At 43.6% G+C, this 22,869-nt stretch overlaps 1 protein-coding gene across 17 annotated transcripts in view; it reads right to left on the reverse strand.

Moving 5' to 3' along the window:
* The window catches only part of EPB41L3 (erythrocyte membrane protein band 4.1 like 3), a 272,467-nt gene that overhangs the window by 93,451 nt on the left and 156,147 nt on the right, over window positions 1–22,869 (reverse strand). For 15 of the 17 annotated variants that reach the window (XM_066353283.1, XM_066353281.1, XM_066353295.1 and 12 more), the window contains 2 exons: window positions 10,793–10,980; window positions 6,615–6,812 (listed from right to left, as the gene is read on the reverse strand). In XM_066353283.1, the coding sequence (XP_066209380.1) occupies window positions 6,615–6,812; window positions 10,793–10,969 (375 nt within the window). In that variant the 5' untranslated portion in view covers window positions 10,970–10,980. Of the gene's footprint in view, window positions 1–6,614; window positions 6,813–10,792; window positions 10,981–22,869 lie in introns of those variants that run through there. The other 2 variants (XM_066353286.1, XM_066353284.1) reach the window with 1 other exon arrangement.

Consider the following 22,869-nt stretch of genomic DNA (forward strand, 5'->3'; position numbering starts at 1 on the left):
CTGGGTTATGGCAACTCTCTTTGCTGTCAAGAACTTCTACCAGAATTGTAAGGTTTTTTATTTGTGTGACATCTACAGAAGTTGGAATATTCAGACACTGAATTTGTTTTTCCAGTCGAACCCTAGTAAGAGGAGTACGTAAAAAGTACAATAAATTCAGACAGTTACTTGGGCCACGGATGAGACAAAACATTTGGAAAACTTTTTAACAGTCCCTTCCTGACAAAGCACTTTTATGACAGGGTCATAAATTTCCTCACCCTCTCTGCTTCCTTAGAAGCATCTCCGGATGGTTATCAAGAAATGCTCTTTGGAGTGAACTCCACAGTCTCTGTGCTGACTCCAGCTTCTGGGACATAATGGAAGACTCTGAATGGTCTATCATAGAGCTCACTCAACCTGCCAGGCTCTGAACAGGACTGGACCTGGGGCACTGGCTTTTATGATTTTTTTTCCCTTTTTGTATTTTTCTGAAGCTGGAAATGGGGAGGCAGTCAGACAGACTCCCACATTCACCCGACCGGGATCCACCTGGCATACCCACCAGGGGGTGATGCTCCACCCATCTGGGGCGTTGCTCTGTTGCAACCAGAGCCACTCTACTGCCTGAGGCAGAGGCCACAGAGCCATCCTCAGCACCCGGGCCAACTTTGCTCCAATGGAGCCTTGGCTGCGGGAGGGGCTTGAGACTTGTTTGGAGGTTCTAGCAGGGGAGCACAGCTACTCCTATACCCTTGACTGAAGAACGGTCCTCTCCTCTAGCGGGAAAGGTCATCCTCCTTGACCGAGCGCGCAACTTCGGGAGGGACGCACATGGAGCGGTAAGGGAGGAAGGGGACACTCGCCTAGCCAGCCAGATCAGCCGAATCGACCCTGGCGATCAATGGGTGACAGATGTTGCAGCCAGATCGCCCTCACATCTGGCTGCGGGAGGGGAAGAGAGAGACAGAGAGGAAGGAGAGGGTGAGGGGTGGAGAAGCAAATGGGCACCTCTCCTGTGTCCCCTGGCCGGGAATCGAACCCGGGACTCCTGCACGCCAGGCTGACGCTCTACCACTGAGCCAACCGGCCAGGGCCGCTTTTATGATTTGATTGCTGCACTTAAGCAGCTCTTTCTTATTTGCCCCGATCTGGATATAAATCTCTGCAATGTGGCTGATTCGCTGGTGTCTTCCCCTGGAGTGCTATCCGAGGATTCACCTGGGTCTCATAAGCATTAAGTCCCCCTCACTACTGAATCACCCATAAGTAGAGTAAACTGAGGTCTCACACGCGTGGAGACACAGGGCAGGGCCTCTGTGAGAAACACCTGCCATGGTAAACCCTCTGTCACTCTCCACTCACGCTCTAGACTCTTCCACCAATCGTTTCTGTGGAGGACAGACCACACCACACCACACCAAAAGATGGCTTAAACATTTTCTATATGCAGCAGCAAACCTACATTATGAAATACGGACTCAAATTTCAGACCGTGCTTGACTTCTTTTCCTAAAACTGTATCAGATTAGATTAGAATGGTATTCAAATAAGAGAAATAATTTCTAATTGGATATTTGTTTGGAAATATGTTGTGTGCTAGTTAGTCTGACTCAACTGAGTCCACCGAACACAGAAGCAATGGGACTAAAATATACGTGACGAGCACTATTTTTTATTGCATGTGACTGGGGCATTTTTATTTATTTTCTCTTTTAAATTTTATGTCCAAGAAATATACAGCAACGGTGATAACAAACTGTTTACAGAAAGCTGTTGTGTTCTTTAATGGTCCAATAAAAATAATCAGGGAATGACAGGATTAGTGAGTTTGTTGGCATACATGAAAATCTGGTAGCATGCAAACATTTTCTAAACATACATATCAAATTACTTATAAAAACACCTTTTCTTAGTATAACAAGATCTTCTCACCCTGGCCAGTTGGCTCAGTGTTAGAGTGTCATCCCAGCGTGTGCATGTCGCGGGTTAGATTCCCAGTCATGGCACACAAGAGAAGTGCCCTCTTGCTTCTCTCTCTTTCTCTCTCCCTTCCCTCCTGCAGCTATGGCTTGATTGGAGTGAGTTGGCCCCAGGCACTGAGTATGGCTCCATGGCCTCTGCCTCAGGTGCTAAGAAGAGTTCAGTTGCTGAGCAACAAAGCAATGGCCGCAGATGGGCAGAGCATCACCTGCTAGTGGGCCTGCCAGATGGATCCCAGTCGGGATGCATGTGGGAGTCTCTCTGCCTTCTCTTTTCTTATTGAATAAAACAAACAAACAAACAAAAAACCAAAAAAAAACTTCTCTTACATTTTACTGATGATAAGATCTTTTTATATTTTAGATAATTGAGACTAAGAACTTGAAAAATTATTTAGAGTAAAAGTCATTCAAATGAAAAAACACTGAATGCTACAATGATCTCGGCCCACTGCTAGAAGGAAATTTGAAACAGTTCAGTAGGAGCATCTCTGATGGTGTCAAAAAATGCTTGTTAGAGTAGACCCCACTGTTTCTGTATTACTCCAGACCCTGAGCTTTCTGGGGATCCCTCATCAGCCCATCACTCTCCATAAATAAGCTCAAATCAGAATTCACTGTTATGCCTGACCTGTAGTGGCTCAGTGGATAAAGCATTGACCTGGAAATGCTGAGGTCGCTGGTTCGAAACCCTGGGCTTGCTTGCCTGGTCAAGGCACATGTGGGAGTTGATGCTTCCAGCTCCTCCCCCCTTCTCTCTCTCTGTCTCTCTCTCTCCCTCTCTCTCTCCTCTCTAAAAATGAATAAATAAATAAAAAAAAAGAATTCACTGTTACTATTATTGTAAGACGCTACCATTTATCAAGTTTGCTACATCCCAGACAGTGTTCATATCCAGTCTCAGCTTTGATCTTCTCAATAACGTCTTTTGAAGGCAAATACTTTCATCCCCATTTGAGCAAACTTAGGTTTGGAAAGTTTAAGGATGTAACTTCAAATGTGGGTCACAAGTGAATGATTCCATTCGCACCCCAATCTGGTAAACCTGGAGCATTCTTGTCACATGAGAACTGAACAAGACACCACGTGTTAGGACCTCTCTAGCACAGGGACCCAGGCGACTCACCACCCTGTCAGTAAACCACACACTGCACGTCCCTCAAAGTGGCCTGGGATGGTGTGATCATGTCTGACAGCTACTGCGCTGCTGGTGTGTGTGGAGTTTTTACAGTCATTGAGTCTGACCACCTCTTCCCCAAACACATTTCTATTTTTTATTTTTTAATGTGAGAGGCGGGGAGGCAGAGACAAACTCCTGCATGCACCCAACTAGGATGCACCTGGCAAGCCCCCTACTGGGCGGGTGATGCTCTGCCCATCCGGGTTGCTGCTCTGTTGCTTGGCAACCGAGCCTCTTTAGTGCCTGAGGCAAGACCATGGAGCCATCCTCAGCACCTGGGGACAATTTGCTCAAACTGAGCCATGGCTGCAGGAAAAGAAGAGACAGGGAGAAAGAGAGAGAGAGAGAGAGAGAGAGAGAGAGAGAGAGAAGAAGTGGAGAAGCAGATGGTTGCTTCTCCTGTCTGCTCTGACCAGGAATTGAACCCGGGACTTCCACACGCTGGGCTGATGTTCTACTGCTGAGCCAACTGCCCAGGGTCCACATTTCTATTTTGTACTTAATCCTTAAAAACAGAGTCAAGTTTTACCTCCTGCTAATTCTTATCTTGCTACTTTGCTCCAGTGTTCCATATGCCCACTTCACACATGGATTCTGACTCCTTAGTCACTTTTAAAGCTCTGTATCCACTTTAAAAATTTTTTTTGGTGCTTCATCCAAGATGTTGATAGAAACTATTTTAAAGGAGAACACAGACTGAAGGATATCTTCCCCAGGGTAAAGTTTTTCAATCTCTGTTTACCTGTTACACCCTGTGTACCTTGGCAGTCAAGGTCTATGCGCCACAGTTTGTATCTTAAGACAAGAGTCATTTTGAATACATTTTTTCCAACTAGCACCTTATTCCCACCCTGAGAACCATGCCACTGGTTCACAACCACTTTTCTTATTCAACCAGGCAGCTGCAAATAAACCCATTTCACTTGACCACGTCCAAATTTCTCCATCTTCTCAACACTTTCTGTAGTGAACACATTTTTTTTTCCTACGGTTGATAGTTGTTCTAAAACTGAAAATAATCTGCTGGCAAAGGTTTTTGTGACAGAAAAAAGTTACTCTTAAGACTCTTTCAAAGTTTATAAAAATACTTTATTCTAAAGAAAAATAACTGACCAACATTGCCTTGACATTCCAATGTTCACAGTGACAATAAAAGTACCAATGAATTGTATATAAAGTTAACTACAAAATGAAAAGTCTGTACTCCAAAACACAAATTACCTTTAATAAATTTGAAACATGAATTTATAAATTAAATTTAGCAAAATTCTCAACACTACACATACCTTGGTCAGTCCTGAGGCATTTACTCTCCTTACATGAAACACTATAAACTCTCCTTAGGAACACTCTGGTATCTGTGACCAGAGGTCTGTCCGGTAACGCCCTCTTTTCTATTATACCGTATAATGGAATCAATAGAAAGACTCTCCTTGAAGTTAACAGCAACAAAAAAGCTTCTCTTGACTTAGATCAATTTTTCCAGAAAGTGGATCCACAATGGAAAAATACAACCTCTTTTAAGGTTACAAAAGTCCTTTACGCTTCATAGAAAAACACAGGTAGGAGGATATTATTGTATCTCCCCATTTCCAGAATAAACATCCAAATCAACAACTGAATAACCTAGGCTAAGATTTTAGCCAGAATCAAAGCCACAAAAATGCAAGAAATGAATCCGTGCAAGGCAACATTAGGTAGGGTCCTTGGAACATATATTTCACCCTTCAGCAACCCATCAGTATTTCTCAAGTTATACAATAACAAAAATTCTAGAAATATATGACAGACTAAATAAGTTTTGATCTAATAATTTATTTTCAAAAACATATAGATATATTCTATGCTCCTGCAATCGATAATAATGTAGTATCCCAACCTCATCCCCGCCCTTAATGACGTTATCAACATGAAATGGATTTGAATCTTCTATTCCAAGAAAAACACAGAGTGCCTGAGTGTATTATGCAAAATGTAACAGGAATGATATGGGTGGGGGCTGTAGACAGAGAAAGCAGAGCTGAATGAATGTGGGACACGGGAACTCAGGTGAGCTCAGAGCTGTGTGTGTGACACGGGGAAAGAGGAACAGAAATGTGGAGCGCACAGGCGTGCACTGCCAGTGGGCCTGGGAGTGGCTCTTTGCTCACCCAGCGGAAGCCATGAACTGAGTAAGCATATGGTGGGAGGAGCTGGCATAGAGGGGTGTGTAAAGACCCTCTGTGACAAAGGGCAGGGGCCCGGAGGCGAGAGGAATGAAAACATTACCTCTGAAATGGAACCACCTTGCTAACAGAGCAAGCTGCCCTTTTCCCGGTGGTGCCACAGAGACCTACTGGCTCCTTCCGCTTGAGCTCATACCCTGTGTGTGCTCTCGGCGACACTCGACACTCGGAGAACTCAACAACCACCCATCTCCATAGCTACGCACAGGTTTTCCTGTTGTCATCTGGTAACTTGGACCTGCTGCAACCCTCAGATAAAAGTCATTCAACTTCCTCTTCTCTGACAGACTTGTTTGCTTTACCGAAAGAACACTCAAGCTGCAATGCCCACCACATTGCACATTTTACGATTACTCATTCACTCAGCAAGAAAAGGACATCCGGCCCTGGCCGGTTGGCTCAGTGGTAGAGCGTCGGCCTGGCATGCAGAGGTCCCAGGTTCGATTCCCGGCCAGGGCACACAGGAGGAGCGCCCATCTGCTTCTCCACCCTCCCCCTCTCCTTCCTCTCTGTCTCTCTCTTCCCCTCCCGCAGCAAGGCTCCATTGGAGCAAAGATGGCCCGGGCGCTGGGGATGGCTCCTTGGCCTCTGCCCCAGGCGCTAAAGTGGCTCTGGTCGCGACAGAGCGACGCCCCGGAGGGGCAGAGCATCGCCCCCTGGTGGGCAGAGCGTCGCCCCCTGGTGGGCGTGCCAGGTGGATCCCGGTCGGGCGCATGCAGGAGTCTGTCTGACTGTCTCTCCCCGTTTCCAGCTTCAGAAAAATACAAAAAAATACAAAAAAAAAAAAAAAGAAAGAAAAGGACATTCACAGTTCGAATTACCCCAATGCTCTGATGTACCAGAACTCTCCAAGTTTCTTCCAGGAAACACCTGACTTGGCCATAAAATATTCAAACAGAAAAGGCCAAATTCATTTAAACGATAGCTCATAGCCAGGATATTAGAGAAAACTTGATGATTAAGGCCTCCATCTTCTTTTTCCTATCATGGGAAGTGTTGGAGGTATTTTTAAAAAGAAGAACACATTTTTCTTTTGATTATGACATTTGGGTGACATTATAGGTCTTTCTAGTCATTCGATCCTGTTAGAGACTTTGGAACTAATTTTGTACTTAAAAACAGGTTCTCTCTCTCTCTCTCTTTTTTTTTTCGGAGTTCCAAAAGAATAAAGAGACATCTTGTATGTTTTATGCCAACACTCCCCAGCTTTCAGGATCTGGGACAAACAAGTAGTAAATACACACTTACCTCCACGTCGCAGGCATACTCTGAGCCATCTAGAAGCATCACTTTGCACTGCATGCTTTTAGGCTTTTTGACGATCTTTAATGGAGATCGAGAGAGTTTACTGCTGGATGATTTCTGGGAAAGTTTATCGTCTTCTAATTGCTGATACTCGAGCTGTTTTGCAGCTCTAGCAGCAAATTCCCGCTCCTTGTCAGTGACCTGTGAAGAACAATGAGTGGTTTTCACTGCAAGGCAGGGAATAAATATTGCATTGCTCAGGCAACACCAGAACACTTTACCAACAGGCATTCCTAGTTTTCAAAGGATGAAAGACATTTAAACTAGGATATTAGAAAATAATATAAATATACAGATATTTATAATGCTAACAATTTTACCTAAAAAACTTCTGACGTTTAGATGCACCAGTGCTCACTGCAGTTTGACTCAAGGATTTACTTTCGAAGCCCTGAGCAAATGCCACTGGGACTTCACTGAGCAAAGAAGAAAAAACAAATAGATCCCTGGATTTTCAAAAAGGCACTGGACACTACTGATCTTTACAAAAAATCATTTAGATTTCACCTAGTATACTCCATTTTCTTTATTCACTGGAATCTTCTATAGTTCCATAATTTCCAAATCTACATACCAGGCATCTTATAAACTTTAAGGCCTACAGAACTTCAAGTATTAATCTTCTCAGTAATTTTACAACTGTTAAAATATTTGTTTGGCTTTAAATCAATTCAATGAAGCCAGCAGCACTGAAATTCATCACTAAGTAATCCCTTAAATGCGCTTCCCCTCATTGTAATGAGCCAGTATAAGAACAGATCAAATCTGGCCCAAAGCTTTAATCTGCTTTCGGATCACAACAGTCTAGTCCAGACTAGACTCAAAACGGCAGAGGACGTCCTATGTAACAATAAAATTCTCCCTTGAATCACTCCCCGTAGAAATCTCTGTGCACTGCCATCCAGCTACTCTTTTTTACACCCCTCATCTATCTATTAAATGACCACCAAAGGTATTAGTGCAAATTCAACTCCTGGGCTAGACTACTACTGTCCCACTGGCATAATAACAGACACTGACAGTTCGAAGAAAAATATGTTGTGAAATTCAGTTTATTTTCAGCCCCTTGAATAAACATGAAATTTCCCCTCTCATGAACATACTACCGTCCTCCTGGTAGCTAACAGGACACAGGCTTGAGAGTAAAGATGGTGTTGACTATCACTTCAACTTCTCTTCTTCATTAGCCTTTACAATTTTACATTACTCTAATAGAATCACAAAGTTATTTTTTTTAGTATATTTATCTTGGATTTTAGGTACAGATTTTTGCTTTCACGATGGCATTTTCTACCTTGTTTACATCCAAAAAATTGCCAATATAGTCCTTTCCTCCACTACCTTGCAGACAAATTCAAGGCAAAGTCTTGAGAAGTTCAGAATTATAAACAAACAAACAAACAAACAAACAGAAACACACCATTTGCTGAGTAAAGAAACCAAGAAAAAAAAACAGAATAACCAACTTCAAAGTCCAAACCAGTTGAGATGCAAGCCCTGATTGAAACAACAGAAAACTTGCTCTGGCAACTTGATCCAACTTTTTTTGACCTATTAGTCTTCTCCATTTAATTTTGCATTAAAACAGTGCAAAAAAAAAAAAAAAAAAAAAGAAAGAAAAAAGTTACAAAACATTAATTCTGGCCTTAAGGTAGCTTAAGAAGTTTGGTAACCTTGGAATTTTATATCATAACCATAACACATTTGTTAAGTGTTTTATAATTTACATAAGACTTTTTTTTTTTCTTTTTTTTTTTTTTTTTGTATCTTTCCGAAGCTGGAAACGGGGAGAGACAGACAGACTCCCGCATGCGCTCGACCGGGATCCACCCGGCACGCCCACCAGGGGGCGATGCTCTGCCCCTCTGGGGCATCGCTCTGCCGCAACCAGAGCCACTCTAGCACCTGGGGCAGAGGCCAAGGAGCCATCCCCAGCGCCGGGCCATCTTTGCTCCAATGGAGCCTTGGCTGCGGGAGGGGAAGAGAGAGACAGAGAGGAAGGAGGGGGTGGGGGTGGAGAAGCAAATGGGCGCTTCTCCTATGTGCCCTGGCCGGGAATCAAACCCAGGTCCCCCGCACGCCAGGCCGACGCTCTACCGCTGAGCCAACCGGCCAGGGCTACATAAGACTTTTAATGGACATTGTATCTCATCACAGGCAAAGTCAACAGAAGCTAATTTTTATTTACATTTTACCTGGAATTAACCTTTCTATATAGTACAATAATGAAATTTCATTTTTCCTCTACTAAAATAAAAGTACCTGTATCAGAATAAGCTTTTGGGTTACTTAGATATCAAGTCCAGAGTCATCATAAACCACCAATGTTGAAAGGGGGGCCTCCTTTCCATAACACTTGAAACAACAACCATCACTGAGGCTCTTAAGCACATTTTGAAATCAACTGTAACGGCTCTAAAACTAACTCAAAATGAAATGTCAATCATAGTCATACTGTGCACTACAATTTAAAAATATCGGTATCAAATCCTCTCTCTGATTTCATTCTCATAACAGCTCTGGGAGGGGCATTGTTGCCCTCATTGGCACGGGAGGAGAAAGGGACGAAGCGTGGTCTTAACAAACTTTCTCAGGGTCACAAAACCAGTCAACTGGGATTCAAATTCAGCCCAAGCCCACGTTTTAACCATCGCTAACTACCCAAATACCCTTTGTTGTGTACCTCCAACAGAACTGGACTCCTATATGGATCAAAGAATTTTAGAACTTTATCCCTCCTGATCTCTTCATTTGTAAATAAGGAACCGAGGCCCAGTTCTCCAGGATACTAAAGTGACTGGGGGAAGAGAGAGGGCTAACTTAATTTAAGTCTCCTAACTTTGCAACCAGTCATCTTTACCACTAAGCGTTTAGTATAATTTCTCTTGTTTTGTTTCAAACATCTGACTATAGAAGAAAAAATATATATTTAAACATGTCTGGGGAGAGAAACTCTTGCTTCTCTACAATTATTCCCCCACCTTCATTTTTATTTCAATTCAGGGTTAAGAGGAAAGAATGGAGAACAGCCCAGCCTAGTTATCTTAAATTTTTGAAGATTTAAAAACAAACACTACTACTATCACTGCTCCACAAAAAGAAAAGGTAAAGGAACATCATGGAAAACAACAACTCCTTAGGTTTCGTTGAACAAATTGGAAGAATAACTGTTTACTCCTGGTTCCAAAACATCTCGGATCAGACAGAGCACCTATTTATAAAACATGAAAATAAATGTTATTCTCAATACTACTTAAAAGCAAAACTTAAATGCCATGGGGAAAGAAATAATCGGTGGCAGTTTACTATAATTTAATGTTATAATAAATAATGAGTTGCACCTTCCAAAGAATTTCATGAATATGCTGATTTCATTTCTAGACGCATGCCTATACATCTGGCCTCTGAAAAGTAAATCGTTTGTAGGGGACTCCAGATTTCCTTACTATGTGTGAGTCAGCACTCTAAAACTTGTCGATTCCAGATCTGATGTTTTAAGTCAGAGAAATTTAAACACGGATTGATTCAAGGCCCAGGTGTAAACCATGTTTTATATTTTACACAGGAACGTTAAAGAGAAATATTCACATCACACATGACAACTGAGATATATCTAGTATGTAACAGATTTGACAGTATACATGAATCTCAGGGAGGGAAAGAGACCTATGCAGTATCACTGAGTGTAGCTGGCAACACTAGTGTCAGACTGACTCCGGGGAAAAACAAAACAGCTCTGACCCCTGGGCATGAATAAAAATCAAGAGCATAATTAAAGTCGTCAGTGTGGTGTCTAGCCCCCCTGTAAACCCAGATAAAACCAATACTGCAGTCCAGATTTCAGTGGAGTTGAAGAGCTTTAATCAAAAGCAGGAGTTACCAAGCAAGGTTGTGGAATGTCATTCATTGAAAGCATTCAAGTACTGTAAATTTTCATCTGCCTGGGACCAGAAAGGGTGAAGCAGATGATCCCTCATAGTTCCTTCTCCTGCTAAGAGACCAAGGTCAGACCACACCCTGAAAAAGCTCAGTAAACATTCCCTAATCGGTTTTCAGCGTGATGCCAGCCACTGCAGGGGAGCAGGAAGCAGGGGCCCAGGAAGCAGGGGCCCGGGGCTCACCTCCTTCCTCACGGGGGTGCTGTGCGCTGCGGCGGCTGCGAACTGCTCCAAGGCCTGGCGCTGCTCCTCCGACCCCGGCTGCGCCCCCACGGGCCCTTGCGGAGCCGCCGCCGCCTCCTGGGGCTCGGCCTCCTGCTCGGGCTTGGATTCTGAGTCTGAGCCAGATTCTGTCGTCATGGTTGATTGTTCTGCAAGCAGAAAAATGGAAGTCCCGTCACTGGGTGCAATTACCTTCCCTCCGCAGGAACACGAGAGTGCTACACACCTGAAGGCTGCAGAGCACCACAGGGTGAAAGACAGAGAAATGCTAACAATCAAAGCCTGATCCTACTGTACACAGCTAACAGACGACTTTTCAAATTTACCACGAAGGCGGGTGCCTGGGAATGGTCCAAAGTTAACATTTAACTGAAAGTACAAGTTGATCTGCAATGATCACAGGTTTTATTCCTATTTGATTTTTTTTTTTGCCACAGATGACTGTAGAGTAACGTCATAATTACATAACAGATACATTTCATTTGAGGAAAATGAATTTGCTGCATCAGCCTAATATATACTTTAATCTCGGGGAAGGATGATCTCATAATGAAGTGCGTATTCCTTCTCGTTCCCTTGCCTCTTCCTATCCATAGGGACTCTGCTCTGCCTTTCCCAATCCCTGCATCTCTCCATTCCTGCCTGAACAAATGCCTCTCCTTTGATTTCTCATCAAAGCCACAACAGAGGCTTTTCCAGGGACACAGGACCCGTCCATACGGGGCAAGCACGGGCCACGCTGGAGGAAGGGGCCGCATCACCTCTCCCTCCCTCACAGTTCCTTCTCGGGGCTCCTTCCTGACTACCTTCTCTCTCCCTTGAATGTTGAAAGGGAATTACCTCATAAGAAACTCAAACAACAGATCTTAATATATAATAATTTGCTCTTACATCCTAAGAAAGACTTTGCAGAATATAACCACCGTGCTGGTCAAGACATGTACATACGTTGGGCCTCAGTTTCCACATCTGCTTAATGAGAGAATTGAACGTGATCATACCTAAAGAACTTATTTTCTGCTGTTACTTTTCCCTCTGCTAATAGCCATGTCATTTTGTTTAAAGCAGATTTTTATTCTAAGCAGCAACTGAGTTGTTATGCCTATGGTTACCACGTCATTGTAAGTAATTTATTTTGGGTATGTGGAAACTACCTCAAAAACAAGTATCTCAGATTATAATATATTTTCCTTTCCCAATTTTAATTTTCTGGTAAAAATAGGCACCCTGCTCTGCCTACTTGATCAGGGTCCTATGAGCAAAGGGCTGGTGGAATACTTTAAGCAAATGATATGATACACACATTAATATACAGGGGATCCTTGGGTTACGACAGTCTCGACATACGTTTTGAGTTTATGATGCTCACTCTCATAAAAACTAAAAAAAAAAAAAATGAGATGTGAGTTTTGGCTTATGCCGTTTGCATCGTACTTACGGACTACGTGGGCGAACTGGTTTGGTTGTACATGGCAGAATACGCAGTAATGCGGCATATGAATGAGAAAGTTGGCGTCCCCCAGTCGGCTTACCTACTCTATTCTGGGCTGTTAAAAGCCAAAGCGTTGTTTGTGTTAGGCTATGGTGTGTTTCAACTTACACCAAAATTCAGGTTATGTCACTGTCATAGGAACGGAACTGTATCGCAACCCAAAGACCCCCTGTAATTATGAAAAACAAAACTCTATAGTAAAATATTTATTTCCTATGTTCACAATACACATTGGAACACATTTAATAATTTGAAAAAAAAGGGAAAACATTACAAATAAATACCAATCTACTTGATAAACTAAATGCTATTTCAGTACTTCTATTTAGGATTTAGGATTACTTTTTATAATTACCAGATAGTCTTTCTGCTGAATAAAAGACATATCAACTTGACATGTGCTCAGCTGCCCAAAGTGTATGTAAAAGCAAGTCCAAATTGAGAGCAAGATAGTGATCCAAATAAAACTAAGACATTTTCTTCTTTCCTTTCACATTGTTTTAAATTTTCAAGCAAATCTTCAAAGTAAATATTATATTCTCTTTTGTGTGTTTATTGAAAAGTGGTATGAGTCTAGAGAAAAAAGTGAAGCCTCCAATTGAATCCCACCTTTCAGAAGGGGGAAGATTAAGTTGTAATAGTCAGTTCAATTCATCGAACTTTTACTACATACCAAATATAAGTCAAGCGCTATAGTTTAGAAACAGAATGAGTATATTATAAAGCCCTTTTCCACCCCCAAAAGCTCCTAATCAGTGGCAGAAACAGACACTCCCCAGAATCCATTTTCTCCATTTCCTTTTAGTAACTTTGTTTTTGCTAGTACTTTGCCACCTAGCTTGAGACTACAATGAGCTGTGGCCATCTGATCAAGTCTGACCAATGAGACAACAGAGAAAACGTATTCAGTACTTAGGTCATCCCCATAAAGACAGAGCCACTTTCTCTAGATTTCCTCTCCCACTGGCTGGAAATTAATACTGATTTTGGTTCCCCACAGAGCCAGTTATGGAGGCCTCAAGTTCAGGAAGATGCCAGAGCTGCCCCTTTCAACCTGGATCCTTGGATGACCGCATGGACTACAACCCACATACTCTGGGTTGTTACATGAGGCAGAAATCAAGTTTGTTTGAACCTCAGTATAGTAGCCTACACCCAATCTAGTACACATTCTGCCAGTCCTACTCCAGTGGTGCCCATCTTACTAAACCAAAGTAGCCTTCCCTTGATCTCACATCCTCCATGAGATCCAGCTACTATCATATTTCTCTGCCTTCCACCCACTTCTTAAAATCTGTCTGTTGACCTTTACTGTCTTATACTTCCTCACTTCCTCTTTGCAACCACTCCTGTCTGACTCCACCGGGGTGGCTCTTATGGTCAACGGAAAGCAACACGCGCTCTTATCTGTTCTTGACACGTGAGCTCCAACCCAGTGATGAGACTTTCCTTGTCAACATGTTTCCATCTCTTGTGATTCCGAACTCATCGCACTCTCCCGGCTTTTCTCCTGATCTCCCTGGTTACTTCTTTTCATTCTCTTGTAGGCTTACTCCTCAGCCAACCTCTAAACGTGGGACTGTCCTGGAAAACTCCATTCTCTCTCTGCATTCCCTCCTCAGCTTAGGGTACCCTTTCCCAGGGCTTTAAATACTTTCTGTAAGCTAGCAACTCTCCTATTCATATGTCTAGTCCAAACCTCTTTTGAGCTTTTCAAACCAGTATCCCACTGCCCCTGGACCCTTCTCACAGGTATCTCCTCTCTCCCAACCTGCGCCCCCTCCTCTTCCTCACCGCACTACACGGCAATGCCATTCCTTCCAGCCAGAGTTCCAGTAAGTCACTGCCCCTGGACCCTTCTCGCAGGTATCTCCTCTCTCCCAACCCGCGCCCCCTCCTCTTCCTCACCGCACTACACGGCAATGCCATTCCTTCCAGCCAGAATTCCAGTAAGTCACTGCCCCTTGACCCTTCTCACAGGTATCTCCTCTCTCCCAACCTGCGCCCCCTCCTCTTCCTCACCGCACTACACGGCAATGCCATTCCTTCCAGCCAGAATTCCAGTAAGTCACTGCCCCTTGACCCTTCTCGCAGGTATCTCCTCTCTCCCAACCTGCGCCCCCTCCTCTTCCTCACCTCACTACACAGCAATGCCATTCCTTCCAGCCAGAGTTCCAGTAAGTCACTAGCGACATTTTCCTTTCCCTTACCTTCTTTATCGAATATAGGAAAGTTCTGTAAATATATATCAATACATATTAAAAATATATTCTTCAAAAATATAACTGACCCTTGAATAATGCAAGGGTCAGGGGCACTGACCCCCTGCCACAGTCAAAAATCTGCATATAACTTTTGACTTCTCACAAAAACTTAACTATTAATAACCTACTATTGACCAGAAGCCTTACAATAACACAGTTAACACATATTTTGTGTATATAGTATATACTGGATTCTTACAATAAAGTGAGCTAGAAAAAAAGATAATGTTATTATGAAAATCGTAAGAGAAAAAACATTTACAGCACTGAACTGTATTAATACTGTAACTTTACGTCACCTATTTACAAGATGAATTGCCTCAGTACCTGTATCAATATTGTCTTATATGATACAAACACTATAGACATTATACCTATTACTAACACTAAACATAAAAAATATTTTCAAAAAGAAATTCATATTTACAGATATAAAATTAATACATTGACAACGAAGAAGCAACAATATGATTGCTTTATGGTAGCCTAGTGTAATCGATTCAAAATCTTCAAAAAAAATTCTCCAATACATTTATTGAAAATAATCCACATATAAGTGGACCCACACAGATTATAATTTATTTTTGATTTTTATTTATTCATTTTTAGAAAAGAGGGGGGAGAGAGAGAGAGAGAGAGAGAGAGAGAGAGAGAAGGAGGAGGAGGAGGAGGAGGAGAAGGAGGAGGAGGAGGAGGAGGAGGAAGTATCAACTCCCATATGTGCCTTGACCAGGCAAGCCCAGGGTTTCGAACCAGTAACTTCAGCGTTCCAGGTCGACGCTTTAAACACTGCACCACTTGCAGCGGCAGGTCAGGGGGACCCACACAGTTCAAACCTGTACTGTTCAAGAGGAAACTGTAGGTCTTGAATTGGTTTCCTGCCGCTAAGCAAGCCTTCGTTTCTCTCCTGAGTTCTTTCAATAACCTCTCTTTCCCTGCTTCTGTTCCTGCCTACCTCTGTACTGTCTCATCTTCATAAAACATAAATCTAGTCATCTAACTGACTGCTGAAAACCCTTTAACAGCTTCCCAATGTCCCTAAAATTACACCTAAGCCCTTTCGTTAGCATGGCCTTCAGGGCGAGCCCAGGCCTCACTCCCCATCACCCAGCAGAGCCCTCACTCCCCATCGCCCAGCAGAGCCCTCACTCCCCATCGCCCAGCAGAGCCCTCACTCCCCATCACCCAGCAGAGGCCTCACTCCCCATCGCCCAGCAGAGCCCTCACTCCTCATCGCCCAGCAGAGCCCTCACTCCCCATCACCCAGCAGAGCCCTCACTCCCCATCACCCAGCAGAGCCCTCACTCCCCATCGCCCAGCAGAGCCCTCACTCCCCATCGCCCAGCAGAGCCCTCACTCCCCATCGCCCAGCAGAGGCCTCACTCGCCCTCACTCCTCATGGCACCCAGCAGAGCCCTCACTCCCCATCACCCAGCAGAGCCCTCACTCCCCATGGCACCCAGCAGAGCCCTCACTCCCCATCACCCAGCAGAGCCCTCACTCCTCATCACCCAGCAGAGCCCTCACTCCTCATCACCCAGCAGAGCCCTCACTCCCCATGGCACCCAGCAGAGCCCTCACTCCCCATCACCCAGCAGAGCCCTCACTCCCCATCGCCCAGCAGAGCCCTCACTCCCCATCGCCCAGCAGAGCCCTCACTCCCCATCGCCCAGCAGAGCCCTCACTCCCCATCGCCCAGCAGAGCCCTCACTCCCCATCGCCCAGCAGAGCCCTCACTCCCCATCGCCCAGCAGAGGCCTCACTCCCCATCGCCCAGCAGAGGCCTCACTCCCCATCGCCCAGCAGAGGCCTCACTCCCCATCGCCCAGCAGAGGCCTCACTCCCCATCGCCCAGCAGAGCCCTCACTCCCCATCGCCCAGCAGAGCCCTCACTCCCCATCGCCCAGCAGAGGCCTCACTCCCCATCGCCCAGCAGAGGCCTCACTCCCCATCGCCCAGCAGAGGCCTCACTCCCCATCGCCCAGCAGAGGCCTCACTCCCCATCGCCCAGCAGAGGCCTCACTCCCCATCGCCCAGCAGAGGCCTCACTCCCCATCGCCCAGCAGAGCCCTCACTCCCCATCGCCCAGCAGAGCCCTCACTCCCCATCGCCCAGCAGAGCCCTCACTCCCCATCGCCCAGCAGAGGCCTCACTCCCCATCGCCCAGCAGAGCCCTCACTCCCCATCGCCCAGCAGAGCCCTCACTCCCCATCGCCCAGCAGAGCCCTCACTCCCCATCGCCCAGCAGAGCCCTCACTCCCCATCGCCCAGCAGAGCCCTCACTCCCCATCGCCCAGCAGAGCCCTCACTCCCCATCGCCCAGCAGAGCCCTCACTCCCCATCGCCCAGCAGAGCCCTCACTCCCCATCACCCAGCAGAGGCCTCACTCACTCCCCATGGCACCCAGCAGCACCGCCTTCCTGCTGACCTGCCCTGACCCAGCCACATGGTCTTCTGTCAGTTTCTAAACCACATCAAGATTGTCTGCCTCGAGATTTTTTAGACATGCTGTTTCCTTTCCTGAGAACAGTCTTCCTCAGCAATTCACGTGGCCAATTCCCCATTCAAGTGTTGAACAGAGAGGCTTTCCTTTTTTACTCAGTTATTCTAATTGTGTCTTATTGTTTCCTGCCCATAATTTATCAACTTCTATAATTACTGAACTCTCCCTTAATGACCTTTCCTTGTATTCAAGGGTGGGAATCATACATGTGTACACCCAGTACAATAGTCCCCTTCATCTGTGAGGTATACCCAGCGAAGGCCTGAAGCCATGGATAATACAGAACCTCACATATACTGTGTTTTTTAAATGATAAAATTGAATTTATAAATTAGGCATCATCACAGATTAACACCAATAACTAATAACAAAATAGAACAATTATAAGCAAATTCTATATAATAAAAGTTAGGTAAATGTGGTCTCTGTCTCCCTCTCAAAATGTCTGATAAACCCATCCAATAACCAAGACAGCTACTAAGTGGCAGAGCGTGGACAAAGGGATGATACACGTCCCAGGCAAAATGAAGCAAGATCATCACGCTACTCAGAATAGCAGGCAATTTATAATTTTCTTTTTTCATTTTTCCGAAGCTGGAAACGGGGAGGCAGTCAGACTCCCGCATGCGCCCGACCGGGATCCACCCGGCATGCCCACTAGGGGGCAATGCTCTGCCCATCTGGGGTGTTGCTCTGTTGCAACCAGAGCCATTTCAGCACCTGAGGCAGAGGCCACAGAGCCATCCTCAGCGCCTGGGCCAACCCTGCTCCAATGGAGCCTCGGCTGCGGGAGGGGAAGAGAGAGACAGAGAGGAAGGAGAGGGGGAGGGGTGGAGAAGCAGATAGGTGCTTCTCCTGTGTGCCCTGGCCAGGAATCAAACCCGGGACTCCTGCACGCCAGGCCGATGCTCTACCGCTGAGCCAACCAGCCAGGGCCAACAGCAGGCAATTTAAAACTTATGTCTACTTTTGGAATTTTCCATTTGATAGGTTTAGACCACAGTTCACTGCAGGTAACTGAAATCACAGAAAGTAAAACCTTAGATAAGGGGAGACTACTATATAAACACACTACCTACAACACAGTAGGCATTTCAATAATTATTTGATGAATGACTAAATAATAAAATCAACCCCCATTATTATAGTTCTGCATTTTCAAGTTTAATAACTCTGCCTTATAGTTTTTAATCATTTTACTTTTAGGTGGATCAAGAATAATTTTTTTTATGTTTTATGGAAAATAGTACTCAAACTTTCAGAACCAAACCCTCCCCACAAGGTAATGGACACGATTGGTCTGTTTACAGTCTCATACTTTTAGCAATAGACTGAAAAGCTTTCCAAAAACAGAAAAGGAAAATGTTTTGATAGTTTAGAGAATATCTATAAAAGAGTAACCAAGAAGTCAGATCACTAAAATAAATAAATAAATAAATGACTATTAGAAAAAGCATATTTAAAAAAATACTTAATTTTTCCTAAAAAGGGCCATTCTTGTATATAAATCACATTATTTTACAAAACTTGGATACCTTCAGTAGAAGTCCATTATTACGTGTTTCAGGAAATAATCAGCAAATAATGCCTATAACAACAATTAGATGTCAAAACTGTTATAGACACAGAAAACCAGAATAATATAACATTTCAGTTCCTTTCACTTTAAAATCTATGTATAACGGTTACAGATAAATACATGAAAATTATCAGCAGCAAATATGTTGCCATGTGTGTCTGGGTGTCTAACTTCATTTTTTATTCTCCTACTTCCTCTTCCATAAAATGAGGGATCAGGCCTGAAATTAGTGATGTAGGTGAGGTGTGTGTGTGTGGGGGGGGGGGTGAGGTGTGTGTGTGTGTGGGGGGACGGTGAGGTGGGAGGGGTAGTAAAAGGCAGGAAACTCCCAGATCTTCTTTCAGTTCAAGCCAAGAAGTCTGTTACCTCTTTCATCATCTTTCAACTTCCTTACTACTTTTTTAATCTAAAGAGTTTTTACATAAATGTAGTATATATATCACATATCAATACACTCTAGACTTTAAAAAGTTGTCAAATAAGTGTTAAAATAGGAATCTTTCTAAACCTATGACATTAGCCTCTAGAGCAGTAGTCCCCAACCCCCGGGCCGCAGACCGGTACCGGTCTGTGGGCCACTTGGTACCTGTCCGCAGAGAAAGAATAAATAACTTACATTATTTCTGTTTTATTTATATTTAAGTCTGAACGATGTTTTATTTTTTTAAAATGGCCAGATTCCCTCTGTTACATCCGTCTAAGGCTCACTCTTGACGCTTGTCTCGGTCATGTGATACATTTATCCGTCCCACCATAAAGGCCAGTCCGTGAAAATATTTTCTGACATTACACAGGTCCGTGGCCCAAAAAAGGTTGGGGACCACTGCCCTAGAGTCACTACAGTACATAAACAAAAAGGCCAAATTTAGTGAAGAAATACCCCAATTTTGAGTGCTATTATTCTGGTCAGGAAACCATTTTGTACCTGCCTTTGTCTTTAATTCCATGACTCCCTAAGGCAGAGAGCCAGATGTACAAAAGCCGAATAAATGAAAAACGGATAGAGCCCAGCAAGCTCCTATCCGCTTTTTCAGTAATATCAATAAATAACCTACCATGATTTTCTACCTGTGAGTATACTGTACAGCAGGGGTCCCCAAACTAGGGTCCGCGGGCTGCATGCAGCCCCCTGAAGCCATTTATCCGGCCCCAGCCGCACTTCCAGAAGGGGTACCTCTTTTATTGGTGGTCAGTGAGAGGAGCATAGTTCCTATTGAAATACTGGTCAGTTTGTTGATTTAAATTTACTTGTTCTTTATTTTAAATATTGTATTTGTTCGTGTTTTGGGTTTTTTTACTTTAAAATATGTGCAGTGTGCATAGGGATTTTGTTCATAGTTTTTTTATAGTCCAGCCCTCCAATGGTCTGAGGGACAGTGAACTGACCCCCTGTGTAAAAAGTTTGGGGACCCCTGCTCTAGCCACTGCACCATGGCTTGATCAGGCCCAAAATATCTTTTAAATTAATTTATCAACACATATGGATAAACTAGAAAGTATTTTGAGGAGCAAAAAAACTAGTTCCCATTGACAAGGAGCTTATATTAGTTTAATGTGAGATATAGTCATCAAGGACTAAATATGTGAAGGGCCATATACTTTTATATAATATTACGTAATATTTACTTTTGTAACATGCAAGTTAACTTTTCTGAATTTTTCTTCTACTTCACTTAGGATATTTTTTGACCTTTGGAAGCTTACAGTTTCTACCTGTTAGAGAGCTACATCACATAAATCACAGAACCTTAAATAAATGCCTATGCCCTTGTCAAATATTTTCTAGGTATATTACTTTTTCCAGCTATATGCATAATATATGAGTGAAAAAAAATCATTGCTGTTTTTTGACTAATTTAAATATAATCAAACTTCCACTGCTGTTGAGAGAAAGCAAAAAAATGCAAGGCTTTTAAATTCTGAAATCTCACGAGAATCAATATTTCATTCCACATATCTGAAAGGGCATCAGTTCATATTGTACCTACGAGCAAACGGCATCAATGGCCTAGATCAGTAAATTCAATTTCAAAACTTTTTTTTTTCTTATAGAAGCTGGAAACGGGGAGAGACAGTCAGACAGACTCCCGCATGCGCCCGACCGGGATCCACCCGGCACGCCCACCAGGGGGCGATGCTCTGCCCACCAGGGAGCGATGGTCTGCTCCTCCGGGGCATTGCTCTTTTGCGACCAGAGCCACTCTAGCGCCTGGGGCAGAGGCTGAGGAGCCATCCCCAGCGCCCGGGCCATCTTTGCTCCAATGGAGCCTCGGCTGCGGGAGGGGAAGAGACAGACAGAGAGGAAGGAGGGGGTGGGGGTGGAGAAGCAAATGGGCGCTTCTCCTATGTGCCCTGGCCGGGAATCGAACCCGGGTCCCCCGCACGCCAGGCTGACGCTCTACCACTGAGCCAACCGGCCAGGGCTCAAAACTTTTTTTAATAGTCTTTTTCCCCACCCACATGCCAATATATAAGCAAGCAATAAACTGATTTTTCAGTGCCAAACAGAATCATAGGCATTTAAATACAGTCCTTTAATTTTAACTCATTATTTTAATAATTTTACAGTATGTACCTTCAATCTTGTACCCAAATGCCAAAACAATTTTTTAAATTAGATTTTCATGATACTACCATTGTTTCGGTTTTCTTTTTCTTACTCTCATTTCTCCCTTTCTTGGATGATCCCTGACACTTAAAAGTCACACCGTTTCCTTTCCAACTCACTATTTTCCAATACGCACTCCCTTCCCTTTTGATATTTTCACTCTGGATGAAATGTATCTAGCTGTGGATTATTTCAGTTACTGAAAGTAAACACCATCCCCTGCAATCCCAAACAGAAAGCGATACAAAATGCATACGCTTAGCTTTGGCTTAAACTGGGCCTTTTTGTAAAAAAACAAACCAACTTAATTTACCTTATGAATTGTCTTTTGCTTAAACTAAAAAGGTTTGGTTGAGTAGAAACTCCAAATCTTAAACGCTGGGGTAAGGACATTCATTAAGCACGCTGGGGTGATGGCAAGAGTAGTCCTTTACTTTTTAAGAAACATAAACTGTGTTTCCTGATGCCTCCCTCAGGAACATGCATATTAAATGGCTGCCAAAGGAAATGGTAATGAGCTTCAAAGGCAGCATTGTGCAGGTGTGAATGAAATCATCTGCACAATTCCCCATTCATTTCACCTAAAAAGAAAATGGTCATTGTCATGTATTTCAGACTTTGCTCCTTTTCAGTTCTAATTTTTTGTTCCATAGCAGAGAAAAGTCAGTGTATCCTCATCTTTTCCATTTTTACAGAGGTAGCATCTCTAAAAATCCCATTCTCCTAACTAAATGACTGCTTAATTTAGCATTCTCCATTCATTTTAGCTTCTCCATTCAAATTGACCTACCTCTCTTGCCGATATAAAAACTCAGTGGTATTTTATTAAAAGACATAAACTTAAGACAGTCCAGACAAATGTTTAGTATAAATCACGTATAACACAGGGTTCCTACGGAATTCCATTTACTTGCATTCAAGAATGCAGTACTACGAAGGTCGTGTTTTTTTTAAAACAAGCTTTTTTTTTTTTAAATAATTCAAATATAAATTCATAAGAAATGAGAGGCTACTAGACCAATACATACTCACTTAGTATAAGTACTGAATTCTATCCATCAGTCCACTAAAAAACATCAATTGCAAGCAAATAAAAGACATTAAGGTCCCCTGACCTCTCTACTGGATTCTTCCTATTTGTGTTAAAAAAAAAAAAAGGCATGGCCCTGGCTGGCTGGCTCAGTGGATGGAGCATTGTCCCCACACGCCCAGGTCACGGGTTCCTCCCTGGTCTGGGCACATACACAAGAAGTAGCTGTTGAATGCACAACTAAATGGAATGACTAAGTGGAAGAACCACTTGATGCTTCTCTCTTCCTTTCTTACCCCCTTCCTCTCTCTTAAATCAATGGAAAAATTTTAAAAAGAAGTAGTATTAAATCTTTAAAAATCCACAAGAAAACAAATCAATCTACTTGTGATCTCACATTCTGCCCTCCACAGCCCCATCTCTACCCTTCCAGTATGGCGCTACCTCTTTCCTGGTCTTTTGAGCCAAGCTTATGGGAAGAATTCTCTTGCCCTGCTGTAACCACATCCTTCCTCCCTCCCACTCTTCAGAGTACAGCTGACCCTTGAACAACAGGGGTTTG

This window comes from Saccopteryx leptura, chromosome 11 (genome assembly GCF_036850995.1).
Source record: "Saccopteryx leptura isolate mSacLep1 chromosome 11, mSacLep1_pri_phased_curated, whole genome shotgun sequence".
NCBI classification, from domain to species: Eukaryota; Metazoa; Chordata; class Mammalia; order Chiroptera; family Emballonuridae; genus Saccopteryx; species Saccopteryx leptura.